Source organism: Triplophysa rosa, linkage group LG6 (assembly GCF_024868665.1).
Source record: "Triplophysa rosa linkage group LG6, Trosa_1v2, whole genome shotgun sequence".
In the NCBI taxonomy this organism is placed as follows: domain Eukaryota; kingdom Metazoa; phylum Chordata; class Actinopteri; order Cypriniformes; family Nemacheilidae; genus Triplophysa; species Triplophysa rosa.
In genome coordinates, this window is record NC_079895.1 from 7,130,398 (window position 1) to 7,154,853 (window position 24,456).

Here is a 24,456-nt window from a genome sequence, read left to right on the forward strand (position 1 = left end):
TATGTGCCAGTTTATGCGCTTGATTATTTTAAATCACTAATTTCCTGAGCAGACACTCAACACTGACCGACCTTTAATTCTCACAGTGTCGCCCATTCACAACCTGCACACCCTGTGATACAGAGCAGAAATGCGAGTTATATAAACTACAGTGATTTTACTAAGCAAATTTCTTAGGAAATGTGTGAAGCTTCACACATTATTATTGCTTCTGTGAAATGCTGGCAAGTGCATTAATAAAGTAAATCGTGTTCAATAAACTGTTAAGAATTGTAACAAAACTAAATCTATTAAGATTTTAGAATTTTAGAAATCACTCTAAATTCAAGAGAATAGAAGAGTCCAAACAGAACTATGACACAAGAGAAACAATATCAATATCACTTTCAGAGCTATGTTTTTAAGCTAATGATCGATAAAACATCAACAGCCAATCACAAACAATAAATACAAATTTAAAGAGCTTGCGCTTTTAAAATGTGAAACTGCAGCACAAAGGATGGAGGTGTGGCTTTGGAGAGCGCTCTGGTTGTACGTTAAAAGCTAGCATGCTAATGCTAACCTCTATAAAATTTCTCAAGCCGCCTTTAAACAAACAGCGTTATCACCCATTGGTGTAGATGCACTGTTGTTTTAACAATTATCGTTCTTGTTGTGAACAGGTTTAAGCTGGTCATGTGCTGGTCCTGAGCTGGTTTAAGCTGGTGAGGAACCAGCACATGACCAGCTTAAACCAGCACAAACCAGCATCAAAACATACCTAAACCCAGCATATGCTGTTTTTTTCAACAGGGAGGCCATTTTATTGTATAATTATGAAGAAAGAACAACTGGTCCAGCAGCACGCTGGTTTTATTTTTTAATTTTTTTTATCTTGCATATCTTCGCTGTCCTTCCAAAACCTCGGATGTCCAAATTCACTGTTTTTCAGGTAGCCTAATGGAAAAAACACTGTACATTTTAATGATTAAATACAGTGTTGTCAAAGTTGACAAGCACTTTTTAATACTTTTTATTAGTTAGATATTTGCAAAACCAAGTGACAAACATAAAGGGTGACCATGATTTGACAAAAAATATCACAAAATATGGAGATACGATGTTTCAGAAGGGCAGCAGCGACATCTACTTAAATCTTAAAGATATGCGTTTAACATATCTGTTGGTTGTATTCTATACAAACGTTGCGCAGTGTTAAAAAACTAAAACATGAAGTTCTTCTGCACCAGCGTTGTTTACCTATTCTGAAGTGGTCTATAATGGTATTTCATTACAGTGTTTATTCAAGTATTTCTCACTAAACCCTTCTCACAGTGATATCCCCAGATAAACTGTAGCTCTTTAAAACTCGGGGACTGAAACCTGCTTGGCCGCATCTCTGTACCTTATCGTGAGACCTAAACTTCAACTTGCTCACCCTGCTTCACCTCTGAAGATTATACGATGACAGGGGAAATGAAATAGCGATCCTCTGGGCATCTTTTAACAATGGCACATTATTAAGCCAAGATGTGATCTGTACCTTATAAGATCAAGACTGTACACCAGTCCATTACATGACTAACTGGATCACGTTACAAAGCAGCGAGAGGGGGTACATCGCCTCGAAAACAAAGAGCAGAGATGAAAGGCCTGGCATTACAGCCACTGCGAAAACTATGTCTGCCGTCCTTACGGTCTACTCGCCTTTTAAGGTGAAGCTGGAGGGAAGAGTAGAATGTTACAGTACTTATAATAACACATCACACCTGCATCCCGATCTGAATTAGAGGGCGTAAGAGAAAACACGCCTCATAAATTGCAACGATCGATGTTTACAGATGCTTTGGATGTGAGTCATGTTTTATACCTAGGTGTATAAAGTCTTGTTTTTTTCGTGGAATGCTTGTAAACCATTAATTTTATACAACAATCGCTTTTTGCTGAGCGTAGCCAAAGTGTAATTTAACTTTTTATAGTTACATCTTAAAACGTATAATTGCTATCTTCCCAACATGTTTTCCAAACACGGTGTCTTTCGTTGCTCAGGAGATTGTGACAGATCCCGCAGCAAAAGAGCCACAACCTTTAGGAAGCAGGGCTTGGGATTGAAAACACAACAAATATAGTGAATGTTGGTTAGTGTAGTACACAAGTCGGATAACGTACTGTCCACAGCGCTCATGTAGTCGGGGAGATGTGCGGCCGCCGCTCCTGTCTGCATGAGAAGGTCTCCATAAGAGCTCCGGTGACTGGTGATGAGATGATAATACTCGGAGGGGTTTGCTCCAGGTGGAGGAGGGGGCAGACCAAACAAACTCCGTTCCTTCAGGTGTTCATGGGTCACTGCTTAAAGAGAGAAAAGGATGTTAGCTTGTGAATGAATGTTATTTCAGTAGGGGAAAGTTGGGTAACTTGCACATTTAAAGCAACTTTTTTGTCACATGACAATATCTTTGGAAGAGGGCGAGCGCATTTTAAAGGGACAGTTCACCCAAAAATAAACATTCGGCTATCATTTATTCAACTTCATGTTGTTCAAAACCAGTATACGACAAAAATGGATATTTTTGAAATGTCTCTGTGGTTTTGTGTCCATACAATGAAAGTCATTGGCGGTTCGGGACGAAAAATTACAGTGGTAGTCAAACGTGCCAGAACTATTTAGCTACAAGCATTCTTCCAAATATCTTTCTCCGTGTTCACCAGAACAAAGAAATTTATACAAATTTGGAACAACTTTAGGGTGAGTAAAAGATGCCAGAATTTTCGGGTGAACTGTCCCTTTAAGCACCTTGCCTAAACTGATGTAAATTTGTCAACGCCCACACCTAATAAACCACCATCTAAATGTGTCGAAGGCAATACACAAACGCGCTACATATTTATTTTCATTTCTGCCCAGGTCAGATAACCATTAGTGCCTCCAGCGTTTGTTTTTGTAACGCTTTCCTACAACGTGGAAATAACACAGGGGGCTCTACTTCTTCTCCCACTTCCTTCTCGGTCATTCATGCCATAACAGATCTATCAGGAACAATTAGGCCCCGGCGAGGTTAAAAAAGAACAGGCGTGTGTTTGTGCTGGATTCATGGCAGAACAAGGCCGTTTATTTTCTCCACGTTTGCCGGATCGTATAACTGTGTCTCCAGAGAGGCTCGGAGACAGCGGAGGGGTACGGCGGAGGCCGGGACAGATAAAACCCAGAGGCAATGGACCAGTGAAGGCTGACCAACAATCAGAGGGGCCGCTTTGGAGGTGGGGACGTCTTCATTGATCTTTATCAGCGATCCTTCACGGACCTTGTGTTAAACAGTAGCTGTAAATGAAGAACATGATTGACTTCTACAAAGCCAAAGCTCCATCACAAAGCTGCCAGGATGTTTCAAAGTTAGCTGCCCATGTAAAGCACAGACTCCGTATGTGGTGTCGTACACCAAAGTAAAATAATATTGTAACCAAGTAATGATATGTCAGTTATCAGACTTAAACATGTTATTGGTTCACGGTTATGTTAAGGTGTCTGATTGGAGCAACTAGGGGATGTTCCGCCTCTGTCAACCGGATATAAAAAAGAAAGTCTAGAATAGCACGAGGTGTGTGTGTTCCGGTGGTTAGAGAATGGCCACACGTGTTTTGAACTGCTGTGTACAATAAAATATCTTTGTGCTGACGATATTGTTTCTCGCCGTGTTCTATCCGGTAACATCTTAAGAGAGGGACTGTTCTCTCAGACACAACACCGTAACAATAGGTACAGTTGAAAACTTAAGGTAACTTTGAAGTAAAAGGTCTAGTTCAAACTAGGATTACAAAGACCTTTTAAAGTACATGTAAACTAACGGGAACAAAGTTAAGGGGTTTTGGTAATTACATGCTCTTATTCAAGCTTAATTTCTGGCATTTAATCACCAATGCGATCTTTTCCACATTGCTTATTTAACGGTGAAAGCACAGACTCATTACTGCCAACAGATTGTGGTAAGTGGTTTATCTCTTATTTGGCTTACTCGTCTCAACCTGTTGTAGTAACAAGTTTGAGAAGACCAGGCTTTTTGCAAAGACTGTTATCTATTTGCATGGATTCTTATTCTGGCCAATTTGTAATGTGCCGTAAGAGCAGGCCAGTTTTAAGCACACTTGACCATAGTAAGAGATGGAGTGTGTTTCTACACATGTTTGAGTTTGTGGAGGAGCGAAACCATTAGCTCTTTGTCCTCCTTGAACAACGGGGTTTTGATTCTTCCTTTCTAATGCACTTCCGTATACTATAAACATAAAACCCATTAACACTATTAGTTGAATGGATGCTCTTTATTAACAGACATTAGCTTGTTAATATTGGAACATTGCTTGCCATTTCTGGGGCACTAAGTATTTAAATGCAATGTTGTACAAAGGATTTTCAGATAACAACGACACTGTGAAAATTTAGAGGTAAGCGTCAAATTTTTGTTTCTTTGAAAAGAGCCTTATGTAGTTTTGTAGCATACATCTGCTAAAGAGTGGAGGGCATTGTATCACTTGTATAGAAGATGAGTCAACATCTGTTTTTTGTGTCATTTTGGTGGTTTTAATGCAAGGAATATTCCACAAAACTTCACATTGTGTACATTTTTGGTCATCCTAGATAAACGTCTGATAAGAATGATACATTTTAACTTGTTAATTATAAATAATATAGCTAAACAATTGTTCTCAGCAAATTGAAATAGGTTTGCTCGAATATGTACAGTATAGACCACTTCAGAAAACGTAAACAATGCTGGTCCCACTCTGGTGCAGAAGAACTTCCTGTTTCAGTTCTTTAACACTACACAAATGTTTGAACAAAACAAAACCACCAGAACATTTATAACCAAATCAAAACGAATCATCAACGAATATCTTTAAGATTTTATTCCATGTAAGATGAAAAAATAATACTATTAAACATGAAGTGCTTTTGGACCAGTGTATGCATCTTGCGAAGTGGTCTATAGACATATTTTACTTGAGCACATCTCCAACATTTGCGAGGGAGTAACTATCACTTTTACATTTAACACCATTAAAATAAAAAAGTTGTTAGATGTTCATTTTGGACTCACCATCAGGGGGGCTCAGTCCTCTTGCAGCAGATATCATGGAGAGAGTTGGGCTGGTGTGCACAGACCGCAGGTAGTGCTCCATGTGTGGATTAACGTACGGGTGTGGAGGATTGAATGGAGACTCTCCCGTAGCCGCAGCGTGAGGTGACAGTCGGATCAGAGAGATATCAGAGATAACTGGACTTCCAGCTAATCCATGAGGTCTAGCAAAGACAACAAGAGAATAGATTTTAGCATTAGCGAATTATACGAAGACAAGCTGATTATCTCAGAGCCTGACATGTTTTTGTTTACATTCTTTTGCAATTACGGTGTAATCTTATAGATTACTGGACCATTAAATGACTTCTCCTGTGTTATCCAATATTGCATTGTTTTATGAAAAACATGTCCAGGTGTTTAATAAAAATTTACAAAATGCAAAAATCAAAACAAGCCTTTACAGCTACATTATGGAATTGCGACCCATAGACGACTCTAGACGGTCACATTTGGGTAAGTTGTCCATTTCAAGCCTTCATAGTAATAAATACATAAGAGAAATACCTAATTTGACATATTCTTCTCGATGGTTTACATCAATATTTGAATGAACGACTCATCCTTCATCATCATTAGGGCAGTTGTGGCCTAATGGTTAGAGAGTCGGACTCGTGACCAGAAGGTTGCCGGTTCGATTCCCAGGGCCGGCGGGTAACAACTGAGGTGCCCTTGAGCAAGGCACCTTAGCCCTACTTGCTCCCCGGGCGCTGCAGTGATAGCTGCCCACTGCTCCGGGTGTACGTGTGTTCACTACTCTCTGGATGGGTTAAATGCAGAGGTCACATTTCGTTGCCTTGTACTTGTACATGTGCAATGACAATAAATTGAATCTAAATCTAAAAAAAAAAATCTAAATCATTCTCCAACAAATCAAAGCACTTATCAGGTGTTTTTTTAATTCAGGTTCAAATAAGGTAACATGGAACAGCAAGTTGAGGTCAAAAGCTATTATTTACCGGCCAGGTTCAGGCCCCAACGTCTGTCGCAGACACCTACTGTAAAACTGGTCACATTCTTTATTTCAGGACTCTCAACAGGAGACACGTTTCTTCTCTCTTTACACCCGAGGTGCTAAACAAGTCGAGACACTGTAGTACATGACTACTTGTAACGTCTGGGTGGGATGTGTTTCAAACTGACACACGAGCCTCCAAGTGTCGTGATGAGACGTTTAAAACTTCCCACCCGTTTCTCTGTTGCTGTTTGAAGATGCTGATGTGTAAAACAAGATGATGGGGCAAGAGTTCACAGATAGCCCACAGGTCATGGTGAGGACATAAATGTGTCACGACTTGTCAGGTATCTACGTCGCCTGCGCACCGGTCCAAACACCAGGAGGCAATTCTAACTCACTGTCTGAAAGTAGAGCTCTTTGAAGAGATGATTATGTATGGTTCTAACACTACCTTGCTCAAGTACCTGTTAGCGTTTTGAACACCTGGACCAGAGGAAGTTCAGAACCTGTCCTTACAGATCGGTCATGAGCTCTGCAGTTGAGTCCAAGAGAACCCCTTAAATGGGGTGTCCTGAATGCTTAAATGTCAGATGGTTTTAAATAAAGCAGACCCATAGCTTCATTTATTTCTCTTTACAGGAACAGGAAATGACCATGATTATAAATCAGAGTCAGCATTTCACACGGGGGTGTTCTTAGGTTGTAGGGAGGGATGGTAGATTCTCTAGCTGCACATTAATTGTCTAAAAGAAAATTAAACTGTACTTAATGAAGAACAGACTTAACTCAAATGAAAGGAGGCTGTTTCTTTGATGGAAGTATTATTTAGATTTGTTTAACACCTGAATGAAAAGGTTTATAGCTTAAAGTTCCTCCCATTTAGAATTGTTTAAAAACTTTACGAAAAAATTTATGACAGAAAATGAACAAGAAATAGTTACAATTTTACACTATTTTTAGGCATTTTAAAGCTGCAATTCATACATTTGTTGGTTAAAAATAAAGGTTTAAACAAAAGAAAAAAAGAAAAACAGTTATTGCGCAAGAACATAAAAAACAGTGTAAGCTTATTATAATAATTCATACCGGTAACTTATAAGAAGAAATCATCATCTTGGAATTATAAGGTTCTATCTGCACTTCAAGCAGTTTTGAGATATTGAGCTTTTTGAAGTTTTTGCATTCCATTTGACAATTTGCATGAAGTACAATGTAAATAAGCTGTTACAGAATATGAATATGTGAATAACTAAATTTTGAAAAATGTCAGACAGAACCTTATAATTCCAATGTGATGAATTATCAGTTTGACATCATTTGAGTTCAACAAATGTAAAGAAAGCAAATTTTAAGTGAAACAATGTAAACTGCAATTTTATGTTTCAAACAGAGATGCCGATAGAGAGGCAAAAGAAAGATATCAGTTTAACTAAAGTACCACTACAAAAAAATATGTCAACAAAATACTTTTTTAAATTTTTTTAATGAATGTTCAAAATCCATATTCATTTTATGAATAAATTGTATGCTGAAAATAAAATTTGTAATAAAACAAGTTTTAATAAAGTGTTTTATACATAATATGCACTATAGTACATTTAGCTTGTTCTACATTTTCCGTGTTTAAAAATTCTTTATTCAGAGGGGATATTTCAGAGGCAAAACAAAATTTCCCCATGTTTTACTCACCCTCAAGGCATCCTGGCTGAATATGACTTTCTTCTTGAAGAATAATGCAGTCGGAGTTATAATACCACGCATCATTTTACTTCCAAGTGGTAGAATGTGAGTGAATGGGGGGCAATTTTCGGAAGCTCCAAAAAGTGCATCCATCGATCAAAGAACGCCTCGATGGGCTATGACAACTGCACCACCACGGTAGTAATGTGCCATGACGGTGGTGAACTGCCACCGGCAGTAGTGCATGTCACTGTGACAAATATAAGTGTAGTAAAAATGACAGTTGCAATAAGGATTGCTATTTGTAGCATTTCAGTTGTGGATGGTTTTATTTACAAGATTTGACATTAACACAGAAATTAATAGCATACGTTTCCGTTGGTGCGTTCGAGCACGGCAAAACCCAGGTTATTCTGCGGGTTCTGCAATGGATCTTGTTGTGAAATAAACAGATACATACATGTGTCGGAGCGTGCGCAGGTTTTGCCGTGGTTGTGGAGAGACATCTATTCATTTGCGCTCTGAGCACATCTTCTGAACGCGCATTTAGTGCATCTGTACACATCTTAATCTGGACAATGTCAACATGTTAGTTTACCCATCAACGAGTAGAAACTTCATTTGTTTTTCCGGCAAATGAAGGTGACCAAAGCTCCCGCACAGCGGAGACGGCATCCTGTTGGATCAAAATGATAAATGCCACGTTCGTCACCGGAACTTACCTGCGTCATTTGCAGGGAAAACAAGCCTCAGGTTCACGTGAAGCGGGGGGATAACAGAAGATAGACATTAACGTTAATAGCACTGTCAATATGGATGTTTCTCTTAAATAAACGCATCGATTCGCTTCAGGAGACTTTTGTTAAGACCACGGAGTCACGTCGAGCAGTTCTTTGATCGATGGATGCACTTTTTGGAGCTTCAAAAAATTTCCCTCCATTCTACCGCTTGGAAGAAAAATGATACGTGGTATTATAGCTCCGACTGCATTATTCTTCAAGAAGAAAGTCATATTCAGTCAGGATGCCTTGAGGGTGAGCAAAACATGGGGAAATTTTGTTTTACCTCTGAAATATCCCTTTAAACCACCTTAAGTTTGCTTATGTGGTCAGACTGGTCCTGTTGACTGGTTTTATTGGCCAGACAGGTAGACCCACTAGATCAGTTCAAACCAACATATTTTTCCAGCAGCAATAAATACGTACATTTACCTAAAGTGTATAAACTGCTTTTTGTAACTGCTTAACTACATGCAAGCAAGGCCTACAGTGGCTATCTGAATGACGAGTATCAGATGCATTATGCTTGGCACAGTCCGACTTCATCTCAGCCTCCAATTTATACCCTCCCTGTTCAGAGGCCAACCTGCACCCAGCCCGAGTCGTGCTCATTTTCCAGTAAACGCCTGCAGACTACCAGGATTGACCAGTTGCCAACTTTCTGCCATCAGCCTCCATGAAAGGACAGCCATAAAGACGTCTCTGTTCTTGAGGAGCTGAGAGAAAACAGACGCGGTACACACAAAACACCAAAACCTAGCCTTCTTTTGGGGAGGGGTGGATGGCTGGAGCAAGTGCTCAGAATTAAACGAAATTGGTGGTGGAGATGTGTTATCTCTGTGGACATCTTAAAGTGATAGTTCACCCAAAAATGATAGTTTCACCCATCATTTACTCACCTTCTTGTCATTTTAAACCTTTATGACTTTCTTTCTTCCGCATAACTCAAAGTTGGTAACTGAACAGCACTGGACCCCATTCACTTCTATTGTATGGACACAAAACCAATGCAAGTGAATGGGGTGCAGTCAACAACACTTTTCAAAATATAAAGTCCCTGAAATGACAAGAGGGTGAGTAAATGATGACAGATTTTTTTTGGTGAACTATCACTTTAAAACCTGTTAAAGTTCAACGTTTTGCATTGTAGCTCTGGATTACAGGTGGAGAATCTTTGATACAAAGCGGACCAGTCACCGCAAAATTAATTTTCATTTTAATTCCCTGTAAGGCAAAGATTGAATTATAATAAATATTTATGGTTTTTAACTCTATAATGGTACTACTATGGGAAAATAACTCAACACAATAAGAAACAACTCTTAAATACACATAAACACACATTAACACTGTTTTGAGTACATTCCCACATTTCCCAATGTTTGCCAGACAGTCCAAAATGAGACAACATGTCAACACACAAGTAAATGAAGAAAACTGCCAAGGCCGTTTGAACCTTCGATAACAAACCATCATTTACAACTTTACCTGTCAGGAGATAAGAAAAAGTGGGCCCTACTGACAAGAATGATAACTAAAGTATCGCTGTCACGCCCTTTCTCTGACATGACGGTACATGAACGGTTAAAAGAGACCTTAGTCATACACAGAGCATGTCATGGTGCACTTACAGTGCTTCTCCTTAATTGCTACCTGTCATTTTACCAGGTTTCCATCACTGCACCATGGGTGGTACCTGCCCACTGTAACACAATGAACGTCTCCATTTGCCACTTTCATGTGTCTTCCTCTATATTATAGGAAGAGTTACAGACAGCTCGGTTACACTGAGCTCAGGGAACAAACATTATGTGTTTGCTGTGTCAAAAGTACCTTTACTGCTGTCCTAAGTGTCTTAACTATTGTGTTGTGAGAAAATTGGGAATCTTTGTAAAAGACATGATGATGAGATTATATGAACTTGATATAGGGCAGGGGTCTTCGACGTTTTTCGGGGCAAGGACCCCTTAGATGAGAGATGCATGGAGCATCTAACCTCTAGTGGAGGTAGAGGTTGTCTCTGGATGCGAAAGAAATTAGTTCAGATTTGATGCATTTGATGCAAGTGTCATTCTTTTTTTTCTTCCGCTTCTCTGTGTGTTGCAGAACACACCGCTATTTTATAATTCTGTTGTATTTCTCGTGGATCAGCATAGTTACACAAACATTTTTTTTTGAGCAACATGATGCAATGAGTCCGCGTTATTTTCGGGGCAACTTGTTTGACGTATATGGGATACTTTTGTGTCAATAAAAATGAAAGCAAACTTAAAAAAAACGAACAAAAATATACAATGAGAAAGAAAAAAAACACTTTGATAATGAAAACAATAAACTCAATTGCAAGAATGTGACATGATTTTCAAATAAACTGCTATTTTTCTTAACAATTTTCTAAGTTTAGTTTTTGCAAATAATAGTTTTAAAATCGCTGCTAGATTTTTCATTTGCGCTTTCCGAGTTTTCGTTTACGCTTCTCAAGTTTTCGTTCGCCTTTCTGGCACAAATCTCATGTGTAGGCGGGACTTGTGGCCGCTTTACACTGATTGGCTAGTGAGTTTTTGATTGATAGCTCCCTGACAAGGAAGTCGATACTGAAGACAGTACAGTGAAATGAATTTTAGAGAACAATCTCATGCTGTTATCTTTAATGTTTGTACTAAAAACTACTTTCTTATTTAGTTAGTATATTAGTAATTGGTATTTGAAGTATGTAAGTCATGCGCGGTGTGGATCCAAGCGTCTTCCTCATCATCGTCCTCCTCAACCTCAGGTAAATGAATGTGTAATAAAGAAAATCGCTAAAAGTTTTATTCCTGTACAGTAGCAATTCTGTCTTTACTTAGCTCGTTCATTGTGTGCTTTATATTTTTTTTCAGGTATTAATTTATGGACTATTAAGATTATTTTCTTAAAAAGGAACGAACAACTTGCATTATAACATCCAAAAAGACACGTTACAGATTATTGGGTTGTGAGAAATTAACGTGCTAAATGAAAACATTGCTGCATAGTTACTGTACAGAGATTAAAACTTTTAGCGATTTTATTATCTCGGTTACATAAATGTACCTGAGGGTGACTTGTGTCCAGCTGAGGAGGAGGATGATGGTGTCGATCTTGCATACAGTCTCCTTTTAAAGAATTAAGTCTACTTATAAGTCAAGTAATGTATCTTTCTTTTTAAACTCGTGGTGAATGTACAGTATTATATGCCTTTCCTTACATTCACAGAAAGTATTCAATAGTATTCAGTATTCAAATGACATATATGTTTTTTAAACGCTACAACACAACAAATTCATAAGATGACACAATTAGAGGCCTTTAGAATGTTTTATTCATTTAGTCTGCCTCTTGCAAACAACAATTTCATTATGTATTTACAAACCTACATAAAACAGGTTAAAGAAAAGCAGAAGAGAGACTTCTTAAAATATAAACAAACATTTAAAGATAGAAACAATACATTAAATGCCACCACGATTATAATCTATAAATTATAAATATGAACTGGAAGCATAACACTTTATTGTATATCTCCTCAAAATCACTAGGCATCTCGTTTTCCTGATATCATTGTAATTATAAATTATAGACTGTTGTTCTGACGGCCTCTAAACCCACGTAAAGTTGCATGTGAATATGACTATCCTATATTTACTCGACGTTGGCTTGTTGTTACAGGTATGTAACCAGCTCTCATCCTTTCTCACCCAGAACAACCTCCTGGACACCAACCAGTCTGGTTTCAAGAGCGGTCATACCACTGAGACTGCGCTGCTCTCAGTCATTGAAGCCCCTGAGACTGGCAAGAGCCGCCTCTAACTCATCTGTACTTATCCTACTGGATCTGTCTGCTGCCTTTGACACGGTTAACCACCACATACTCCTGTCGACCCTCAAGGCTATGGGTGTCTCTGGAGTGGTGCTACAATGGTTCAGGTCTTACCTCACAGGTAGGTCATTTAGAGTATCCTGGAGAGGAGAGGTCTCGGAGTCCCAACATCTCGACACAGGGGTGCCTCAGGGCTCCGTGCTTGGTCCGTTGCTATTTTCTATATACACGACATCCCTAGGCTCTCTCATTCGGAAACATGGATTTTCCTATCACTGCTATGCGGATGATACACAACTCCACCTGTCATTTCAGCCTGATGATCAGACTGTTTCAGCACGCATTTCAGCATGCCTAGCCGACATCTCACTCTGGATGAACGACCATCACCTGCATCTGAACCTTGCTAAAACAGAACTGCTTGTAATCCCGGCCAACACAAAGAGTCATCACAACTTCTCCATTCAACTGGGCTCATCAACCATCACATCTTCCAGAACGGCCAGAAACCTGGGAGTATTACAACAACATTGGTTGTAATATTTATGTACCCATGCTTTACATTTTTAACAAAAAGTTGCCTATGAGTAAACGGTAATTAGCGGACCCCTTGCAGTTCCACCACGGACCCCTATGGGCCGCGGACCCCTGGTTGAAGACCCCTGTTCTAGGGTAACTTGACTAAAGTTGTACTGAAAGCATCTGAGGCATGCTGTCCATTAGCACAGAATATAAAGTTATTTTGTTGGCATTCGCGTAAATTATTCAGTAAAAATAATATTTAATTATTGAAGTTGTTTATATCGTCCTTTTAAGGTGGGAGTACTAAAAATAAAAAGTACACTGGTGGTACATTGTGCCTGTATTCCCTGCTGACTCGAGAGGGAATATCAGTATCTGGTCAGGTGCTCGGATTTAATAAATCACATTTAATTCCATAGAGACACAGAAACCGCATGCTGTCCAATTGCTACCTTTCTGTGCAGTATTCCTGAATACCCGAACATCGCATTACGAGTAAACTTTAACGGTAATATGCACAAAACATAAACAAAGTATGAGTTATCTGTAACATCTTTTCTTTTTTTTAAGTTATATTTTAGGGCTTTTTATGCCTTTAATCAGACAGTACAGTAGAGAATAGAAGTCATTGGGAGAAGACAGGGGAGCAGGATCGGCAAAGGACCGTCAAGAACAGGAATCGAACGTGCCATGAACGCACTGACGCTATGTGTCAGTGCACAAACCACAAGGCTATCTGTGCAAACTAACATCTCATTTTCAATCGCAATAAAGCGATTTAAGCATGCTTACCAAAGCATGGAATGACAAGCGAGTTGGACTTCTGTTTGGACACAGGCTTAAAAAAATCTCACATTAACACGGCAACGTCAGACTGTTTTCCAAAATGAAAAATACTAGTTATCCAGATAGGATGTGCTTTTCTTATTCTGCTGTCACTGGGTTTCTGGAAATGTAAAGATAAATTTTGGAGCATAATTGCTTTGTTTACATGCTGACATACACTTAAACTTAATTAAAGGATAGTTCACCCATAAAATAAAATTCTGTCATCATTTACTCAGCCCCTTGTCATTTCAAACCTGTATGACTTTCTTCTGCAAAACACAAAAGAAGATATTTTGAAGAATGTTGGTAACCGAACAATGGCGGTACCCATTCACTTCAATTGTATGGAAACAAACCAATGCAAGTCAACAGGTACGGGTACTGTTGTGGTTCGGTTACCAACATTCTTCAAAATATCTTCTTTTGCAGCGAGACAACAAGACAGCAGCTCTTAGGTTTCTGACACAATCCACACCTCCATTTTATAACAAAGTCCATGTCCACCCAAAAATGATACTTTCTCTTAATATTCTGTTCAACATAATTAGGTGAATTGGGAACAGGCACTGTAGAGGACAGCTGAATCAAGGTTTTGATGAATTAGGGGGCCTCTGTCAAGGCTGAGTCCAATAAATCAAAGGAACCAGAGAAGGCAGGAGTTCACTTTCTCTATCTGTTATAGCTCGTGTGATAAATCGTTCTTCTGTCACTGGGTGCACAGTATGTATTGCTATCAAATCTGTACATATACATGCAAATGAACAGTGACTACCTTACATAAAGCAGAAACACAATATGAGCAGGAAAAAGTTCGGTCCAGTTCCCTGTTACATGTCTTGTAATTTGGTCAGTGATATGTCTACTTGGTCCAAAAACGTCTTTGGTTCGCTAAATTAGTCAACAAACATTTAACTCTAAAAGAGAATTATGGTGAGACAGTTTAACTCAATTTTCTTAAAAATGTTGGTCTTTGTATACATTGCACCAAAGTTCTCTTTGAACCTGTTTCATATTTTATAAGTGGTAACTCACCTCAATCCAGACTACATATATTTATATATTTAGACCTGTCCAGCTGTGATCACTCACAATTGATACCAGATGGAAACGGGTCTGTGCTCCAAAAAATGCCAGAATCGAAGAAGCTGTTAAATCACACATCACCATTCTGTCAGCTCTGTACTAAACAGCCCTTTTCATTCACATTTCCCTTGTTTTCATCTGTTTGTGATATGAAACTGCTAAAATCATTGCAGTTTGTTTCTCACTATTCGCTTTCAAGCTGTCCAATGGTCTCCCAGAAAGAAGACAAGCTGTGCTGGACTGTAACCCGACCATGGCGAATAATAAATCTGTGCAATTGTATTAGATGACAACTCTATTCAGATATGAAAAGAATAGATGATGATGCTAACACACTTACCCGTGCATTGGGTGGAGAGGGTGTGGCTCATAGTGGTACCTTCCCTCATGATGGCGCATGTCGATGGGAATTGGGGTGTGGAAGGTGGAGAACAAATGTGGAGCTGTGGGGTCAAGCCAAAAGAACATCATTTCAGAAATCTAATATCAACAAATCATATTACAACAAAGGCATGAAGCCTAACGGTATTTTTAGAATTTGAACAACAATATCAAGTAAGCAGAGGTGGGTAGAGTAGCCAAAATCTTTACTCAAGTAAAAGTACAAGTAACTAGAGAAATTGTTACTCAAGTAAAAGTCACTATTTTAAAATTTACTTGAGTAAAAGTAAATAAGTATGCAATGAAAAAACTACTCCAGTAGCTAGTTACTTAGTTACTTTTTATCTGATTATATAGGCCTACTACATAAAATTAATATTAACGCCAATAATTATCATAAGCAGATATCTTTGCAATATACTAGAGAGACTAAAGAATAGACAAACACAGAAGAGACAAGCATTTCTGTAAATTTCATCTAGTCCTGATGTCAATGTAGTTTACACAACTTAATTAGAATAATAGACCATGTCAAACTAAAGCATGAACTAAACTCAGAGCATTTCCTAAGATGATCTAGAACATCTGCAGTGCTCTCTTAAATGAAATACACATTTTTGAACAAAGCTCATGTTTTCTCGTGATGTGTCACGTGTGTGTTGTGAAACGCTCTTACTTGTAAACAAACAGTAAACAGTGAACCACACGCCCATCAACAAGTTTTCTTCCTTCTGTTCTTCAAATGTATATTTCTGCAAGCCCACGTCTCTGTGTCTGACAGGTAACGCGCATGTTGCGGTGTCTGACAGGTAACGCGCATGTTGCGGTGTCTGACAGGTAACGCGCATGTTGCGGTGTCTGACGAACAGGTCGCGCGGGTACGCGCATATGGCGGGCATTTATCATTGCTGGCAAACAATATGACACATTTGCAGTTTTGATTGTATAGATATAGATTAATATCCACTTCATCCAACGCTCTTTGTGTTCTGCGTGTTCTTAAGTTTCGCGCTACGAGGAGTGAGTAATCCGTCTTCAGATGATTCAGATCGTGCTGCGAATCATTTGAACTGATTCATTAGCCTATTCAAATGGTTTTGCCCATTGTTCAATTAATGCTTTCAAAAGAATCGACTCAAAAGAATCGATCACTCGGGAATGCCCGTAAAAAGAGACGACAACCTTGAAATAAACAACGCGTTTTAAAAAGCATATTTTAAAATGAAGGAACGAAGGAACGTCACGCAATGTAAGTTATGTAACGAAGTAAAAGTACAGATTTTCTATTAGAAATTTACTCAAGTAAGAGTAAAAGTACACACTTTTAATTTTACTTAAAAAGTACATATTTTCCAAAATGTTACTCAAGTAAATGTAACGAAGTAAATGTAGCGCGTTACTACCCACCTCTGCAAGTAAGTCATACAAAAAAAGTAAAAAGATCACAAAGTAATTATAGCCATACTTAGTTAATTTGATGCAGATTTAATTACATTTTGTTACATTTAGAACGTCACACTAGAATGCACATATCCTGCGTCATTCCTATCTGAGGTAATTGAAACCTGACACGTGCGATGAGCAAAATACACTTTTGCATGATTTTTATTTGTCTGGACTAACAAAAGGCATCCAAAACGTGTTCTTCCTGTCATAAAAGATTCAATGCTTAAAGGGGGTCTTGTTAAAAACCAAAACGCTTTCATTAATGACTGGAAGTTACTTAAGGTGTTGGTTGTAGAGCTTTGAGTAAGCACTAAATAGAGTTCACTGTCTGCATCTTGAAACTCGTGTTTATCTTTACTATTTGCTATTAATGAGCTCCTGAGGCTATATTTGGATCAACTCCATGGCCTTATCCGTGAATCATCACATTTTCGGCACACTTCACAGTGTGCGTGCACCGTCTGCATTACGGGCCAAATAGGGCCAGCTCCTTGGGCCCATTCCTTGCTTGTATTAAAATTCTTGTGGGTCACACGTCAGTGAATCGGTATTGACCCGAAAACAGAGATTAAGGGGGTAAAGTCCTCAGATTGTTATCTCTACCTGAGAGGAGTTCAGGGTAGAGCCGGGTAAGAAAAGGGCCAAAGGGGCCTATCAGGGCTCCATCAGGAGGAGAGCATACCAGACCTGACACTCTACAGTCATCACAATGGCTGTCAAGCATGTATTACTTTGAGGATTTAAGAACTTAAAAGAAAGAGGTCTACTTCACTTGGACCCTCGTGATTACTGATGCAAATAAAACTGAATACTAGCTCATTACTTACTAAATATACTGTATACTGCATAAATATGCCACATTTAAAAAGTAAATGTAACAGAAGATTAGTAAGCTACAAAGTGGTGGCCAAAAAATGTCCAACTTTGCTTTTTCTCCAAACATTTTTTAATAATGCATTAAAAAATGTGTATGCACGTCACTGGTGAGTTTTAAGTATAAACTAAAGCTCAGATTTGAGAAGAATTTAAGGAGGCTTGGCAAAAAATTACAACACATGTGCAAAGTTTATAAAGAGGCTAAAATACAAAATATTACCAATAAGATTCTAGTCAGTGTGTGTTTTATTTTCCACGAGCCTTTTCTTTTCTATGTATTTTTGTATATTAGAATAAAACCCACATTTTTTTCATCTCTGACATGCTGTATTTTAATTTGTCCAATAAATACCTTAAAAGTTTAGTGTTTTTTTGTATTATTGTACTATTTTGTACCATGGCATATACCTCACATGCACCTAACCAAAGCAAATATTATGCAAATGTAAATATGTTTTCAGAGTCTAATGACTTAACAATGAGTTAAAATAAAGTTGTTTGTGCAAATTCAATCATGTATCTCACAGCATTGTAGTGTGTTTATGTACTTTGTGAGGTTTCAGTTGAAATGTATGTTGGTTTTCCAGTGGAATTAGTCCTGGAGAAAAGATCAACCGCTCAATCTCTTCATCATTCATGCTGGAAAGCGCGAGCGACAGGTAAGATAGCATACCGTCACGGCAACTGCAATGAGGGATTGACGTGAGGGCTTAAAATCCCTCTTATAAAACTCGAGACCTTCAGGAAAAAGTGACCGCATACTTTCAGGCTGTAGTACTCCGTTTTCCTTGCCAATTACGTGGACTCCCTTTCCTTGGCGAGTTGGATATTGAGAGGCATTTTTCAAATGTGGGTGTAATAGTCAGAATAATGAGGGCTTGCGTGAGGACATGCAGGAGAACACGCGTGCATTTACATAACATATTCATTGATGTTTCAGCCATGAATGCATCACGTGAACACTTAAGTAAGATTTTGGAAACTCATGGGACGCATGTGTCTTTAAGAATGATGGGAGTTGCTGGTGAAAAGCGTGCGGGATCATATAAAATACAGGGACCTCATAGAAAGAAATTTATTACGAGAGCAATTTTTCAATTTGTCTCTTGCAGAGCTAACGTAATATTCCACATTAAAAGGAGCAGAAATGAAAATTCTGTCAATATTTACTCAATGTCATGTCGTTCTAAACTCGTCTGTCTGCCAATATTTTTTTCCACAAGATACAAAAGTACAATTGTTCTTTTCCACGGTGAGCACATCTACAAATTCTAATAAAGAAAAATAAAAGCATAAATGTTTACAATTTAAATTATTGAGAAAATTGTTTTATATACAGTTAATGTGTGCCTATAAAATATACATAAATGTCATACTGCAAAAGAATCAACAATCACATAATAATCATCGTCTGGATGGCAAGAATTCCAAACACAACAACCGAGCAAACATTAATAATCTAGGTTACACTACATCTGACCAGAAGGTGGAAAGGTCTCATGAGATGAACAGAAGCAGGTATAGCCTGAGAGGACTCATTCCATCATCTAGACAGCTCCATTGTTCCTGAGCCAAAAGAACTAAAGTCCAGCGCTCTGGAGGGCACACAGGTGTGTGCTTGTATGGCCTGCCCCGTTCTGTTCCTCAGAGCATACAACACACAAGACATGTGGCTATTGTGTATTAAGCTTAAAGCCAGGTCTTAAAGCTGCCATTTGTAACTTTTTAGATGTTTTCTATAATAATAAAGTACATTGTCAAAATATAACCTTGACATGTCAAAGATTTCACAGGCAAGGTCACAACTGTTACGCCCTTGAAAGTCCAGTGTGAGAAATTTAGTGGCATCTATTGAGTACGTGAGCGGAGTGGAGCGGCATCAATTTCCGCTCTGCGCTCATAAAAAAATATACTCACTCCAATCCAGCTCCGCTCTGGGTTCTTCATTTTCCGCTCCTCACTCACTCAACGCTCCTTCGCTCCGCGTTCGCTCCAAGGCTAAAATGTGTGTCAAAGTGCCGCTTCAGTGTATTTTTATTGTTCTTTGTTAAATATTACCTCTGCACTAAGCTAAATTATTCAATGTTTAAAAATGCACAGTGCTTGGGAGTAAAACATGAATGTGATTTATTACTTTTGAAAAATAAACTGCTCGTTGATGAGGCCATATTGAATCATTTTTTTTTTCTAAATAAAAATGTTACAGTAAACGAAGAAATAAGTTAAAACACCAAACGAAAAATAAAGCCTATTAGCATATTTCAAATAATTCTTTAAACAAACCTATAGTAGCAGTAACATTATACACTTGCTATACGTTATACTAGTATACTTGCATTAACATTGAAGTCAACTATGAAGGGTTGTTGGTACACTTTTAAACGACAAAACTATATTTCCAATGCTCCAGTTCACTTTGAGAGAAATAAGCGTTTGCAGAGTGGCGGGATTCAAGCACATACGATGACTGCAGAAAAATGCTTTTCTGGCAGAACCACTGCATGCTAAATATGCGTTACGTGTGCTATATGTATACGCTGCGACTGTGCGAAAGTGACACGCGACAAGAGATAGTACAATGAATGATTCTATATTAGAAATATTTTCAATGTAATGAGTAAGAGTCATAAGCATTTAGTGTTGACACAAAGCGCTATGTCACAGTATTACCAACCTTCACATTTTATCTCCATGTGTGAGCGAAACACTTTATCATGTTTCCTCGACAGCCTTGTAAGATTCCAAAACGAACCTTTTGCTGTTGCAACGACCTCACCACACTCGCATTCACCGTTGCCCTCATTACTTTTCAGTGTACATTTGTATTTTTGTTCACCTTCCTTAATTTAATATTTTAGGAAATCCATGTGTCTGTCTGTAGCGCAGCTGAGCGTTCTTAGAGCGGAGAAAATGTAGACGCTGCAAATTTGAAAATACCCACTCCTCGCTCAGGTCAAAATCACGTCGCTCCGCTCTCTAATTCGCTCCCACTCCGCTCCGCTCACATACTCTGCTCAGTCCACGCCTACCTTTAGTTTTTCCCTTCCTCGTAAAAAAAACCCTGCATCCACACGAAAACGCAAAAACACGGTATTAAGCGGTGTCAAATGCATGCCAAACCAACAGGTGGCGATATACCCCTAACCATAAAGCCGTGTTGGCCAATCAGAATCATGGAATCTGACGTCAGACAAAGGAGATAGCGACACGCATTCCAACGTCATACGTCAATTGAAAATTGCACCGAATGTTCGGCAACCGAAAATACTCAAAAAAAGGCAAGTTCGGTGTCCTGCCTTATCAGTGAGATATGTGATATGATCAAGCAGAAACCAGCACAGAGAGAGAGAGAGAGAGAGAGAGAGAGAGAGAGAGAGAGAGAGAGAGAGAGAGAGAGAGAGAGAGAGAGAGAGAGAGAGAGAGACGCGCACACTTTATTAATTCAGCAAACATGTCGGCAGTGTGTGTGGAGAATTTTAAAGTTTCAGAGAAAGACACAGCACGGAACTTTGCCCCGTCGGAGTAAATTACTGAATGAAAGCGTCTTTACCGGTCGGTAACCTGTGTACTTCAGACTGGAGCGGGCAGTCTGACATCCATTCCCTGTAGTAAACAGCTTGTCAAAGTATGTTCTGTGCATCCCCGCCTTTTGAGAAGCAGTCAGATTTTGTGGGCGGAGTTTGGAGGAGAGACGTGAACTGAAATGGTTTTCAGTCAGAATTGCTTGCATGGATTTTTTTTTCTTTAAATCATTTTAGCGTATAATAATCCAACAGTTTTCGTTTATTCATAGTTTTAGCTTATAATGTTGAATGACACTTTTTAATGAAGTGTTTTGTTGTAGGGGTACAGAGTAGTACATTCTTTCAGCAATCAGTTATAGGCCTCATATAGACTAGTCAAGAAGGGAGAGGACTCAATTTTTGTTTTAGTTTAGTCTACTTGTTTTGCTCAATTTCATTTGAAGTTATATTGTATTGTATTCAAAAGCAAGACAAAACATAAAAAGCACATTTGGACCATTCAGTTTATAGTGAAAAAATTACCTAAATAAACAGAAGAAATACGAAAAGCCATGTTCGGTATTTGGCAAAGTGTTTCGTTTTTATTCAGCCAATTTTCATTTCGGTGCATCCCTAGTGTATTCCCTGGGAATCGAACCCATAACCCTGGTGTTGCTAGCCGCATGCTCTACCTGTTCTACCAACAAATAAACTCACGCTCACAGTTATACTCTGGTTCCGTCAGAGGGTGTTTACGTTATCAAAAATATGATTGTTTCAGTCCCCCCTTAATGTGGCAAACATCCTCTCAGAACCTGGTGAGGGTGAGAACCAGCCCTCCATGTTATGTTGCAGGATTAGGCTGTTAGTTTGAAGTCCTTTTTAAAGACAATAACAGGTGGTAGACATTATCATCGGCCACTTAAAGCAGAGGAAAAACCTTCACTTTTCATGTCCTTACAGAGCCGAGAGACAGGCGGCTTTGTCCGAGAGTAGCTCATCTTAGAGGAAGCACTCAAGAACAATAATATCCTGAGAGGCCGGGCAACAGCAGTGTAATTAAAAAAGCTTTTCTGTCTCGCTCGGGGAATGAGCGTGAGGGAGTCGATTCAGACAGGAAATTCCAACAGAATAGCCTGGCAAGGGGCCTAACTACACAGCACCCTGCAATCCGCTCCACACACCACATCCCTAAACTGTACTGAACCTTGGGAAATGGAAGACAAGCGGTAGCCACCGGTGGATTCAGACGATTCTGATAACTTACAGTAACGTAACATATCAATGTTCGAGTGTACGCAACAGTTAAACGCTCTGGGGGAATAAGAGGTTTATCTTTTCAATCCATTCTGCACCTGGGAAATGTCACACCGTATAACATCCTTATTTAGCCTTATTTATTTATTTATTGATGTTTTTTCCCAAGGCGTTAGTTGTGGCGGCAGGAGGATTAGGGGTTTAGGAGAGAGCACAAAAACCGCTTCCAGCCTTGAAAGGAAGTATTAAGTGAATGACTTTTCTTTTAACACCCTAGGGGTTTTGTAAAATGATACATTTCTTATTAATAGAGGATTTCTGACAAATGCCAAGTAGATTACGTTATGGCATCCATACCACTAACAAATGCAAATCAATTTGCTTACGTTTGTTACTTGCATTCATTTTGATAACTGGTATCTTTTAACAAATATGCCAGTTATTTCTTCACACAAACTGAAATTAATACTCATTATAATGGTTTATCCCAAAGTATGAGCAAAACTGATGCCGCTAACTGACAGCTATCAAAAAGCCATGCGTTTTGATGGCATGGTTACACATCAACTACTACAGGGGACATTTGCGTCATCCAATATATAATCACTATGTTGGAAAATCTTGTTTTTCAAAAACAGAAAAATCTTAACAGGTTTTAATAATGCATGAATATTACATGTGCATTCAAGCTATACAGTACACTTTATATATCTGTCAATGTGTTCATGGGACTCAAATCTGGCGCACGAAATAAGGAACATTATTACAACATGCTTATATATAAGATTATAGACATTCAAACATTTTGTGTTCTGCAGAAGAAAGTCAAACAGGTTTAAAATGACAAGTGATCATTTGGGGGGGGGGGTAAACTATCCCTTTAACTAACATGATAATAACCCTTCAAACATATGACAATGTTTGTTAAACACATTTAAAGTAAACACAGTACAATGGAATAAAACATTCAAGTTGAGTAATAAAAGTGATCACAAAGTGTTTCCAAAAACCCATTTACCTCGCAGAAGACCCAGAAATGTCCTTTATTAACACATGAGTGATCATGACAGTTTTCCTGTTGCCATTAATAACAGATATTCAGTTCATAGCAGAACCTTTGTTTACAAAACCCTGTCATAAATACAGTAGCCACAGATCCTGAACAGACCTTACGTGCCTTTCCTGTTAGTGTTTACAAAGCAGGGCCTCGCTGGCTTCTCCCTGGCAATCTAAGGCCATGTGAAACAACTGGCCAAATCTATCCATCACTCACATCATTTCCAGCTCCAGCAAGCTACAGGCCTGCAGAGATCTGAATGTGATTTATTAAACCTGGTTACCGTAATTATCTGGATACTTCCACAGTCCTAGGACAACAGCTTTCAGGGCAGTTCTGGCTAAGGGTCACCAACAAATAACCCCAATGTATCACAGCTCCAGAAATGTCAGGCTGAAACAACAGTTGTGATGCTGGTGTGCGTTCTGCATCAGCATGCTTTTGGGTGATGATGGCCTCACTAAGACTAATTACACTTAAAGACAATTACCCACCCGGACAAGGCCTGAATTATCATGAGTCTATGGCACAGTTAATACACGTCAAGATTAAGAAAGTACTTCTGCATAAAGAGATCTATTATAGAGAATGTGAACCTGACGTCACACCTTATGTTGCATGTTGCAGTGGCGTTGCCATCTTGGAAGGATCATTCTCCACTGCTATTATTGTTTTGATATGTACCGTCACTTGTTTTGTTTGATATATGGAGAAATCGAAAGTGAAAGAACCAGGGGCTTGTCCTGAACGACTCTGCGTAATGCTCTTGCAGTTTTTAACACAGCAAGACCGCCCTACCATAGTTATATTTCCTAATCAAACAGGAAAAACACTGCACTTGAACGCACTAGCAGCCATCCTCCCAAGATGGCGCAACATTCAACATGGTGTGACGTAGCTTCTATACAAGTGTTATTCAAAATGGATGGGTTAATCTTACTAAACATTCATATAACAGAGCTCAGATTCTTTTTATATGTTGCTGGGTCACAGCATTGATAACTCTGGTTTTCAAAACGGCACTCAGGCATCCACTTAAGAGCTACTTTGTGCGTTTGGTGCTTGCTTGAATTAGTGATTTACAACTCCCCACAGCACAAACATTCCGTCCCAATGCAAACCTCACATTCTCTCAAGTTT

At 38.8% G+C, this 24,456-nt stretch overlaps 1 protein-coding gene across 3 annotated transcripts in view; it reads right to left on the reverse strand.

Annotated features, from left to right (window-relative positions):
• Nucleotides 1–24,456, reverse strand: part of gli2a (GLI family zinc finger 2a) — an 82,291-nt gene that overhangs the window by 24,269 nt on the left and 33,566 nt on the right. For 2 of the 3 annotated variants that reach the window (XM_057336715.1, XM_057336712.1), the window contains exons 3-5: nt 15,137–15,239; nt 5,070–5,272; nt 2,149–2,328 (exon numbers count right to left, since the gene is read on the reverse strand). In XM_057336715.1, coding sequence (XP_057192698.1) covers nt 2,149–2,328; nt 5,070–5,272; nt 15,137–15,239 — 486 coding nt within the window. The remainder of the gene's footprint in view (nt 1–2,148; nt 2,329–5,069; nt 5,273–15,136; nt 15,240–24,456) is intronic. The other variant, XM_057336713.1, reaches the window with a different exon arrangement.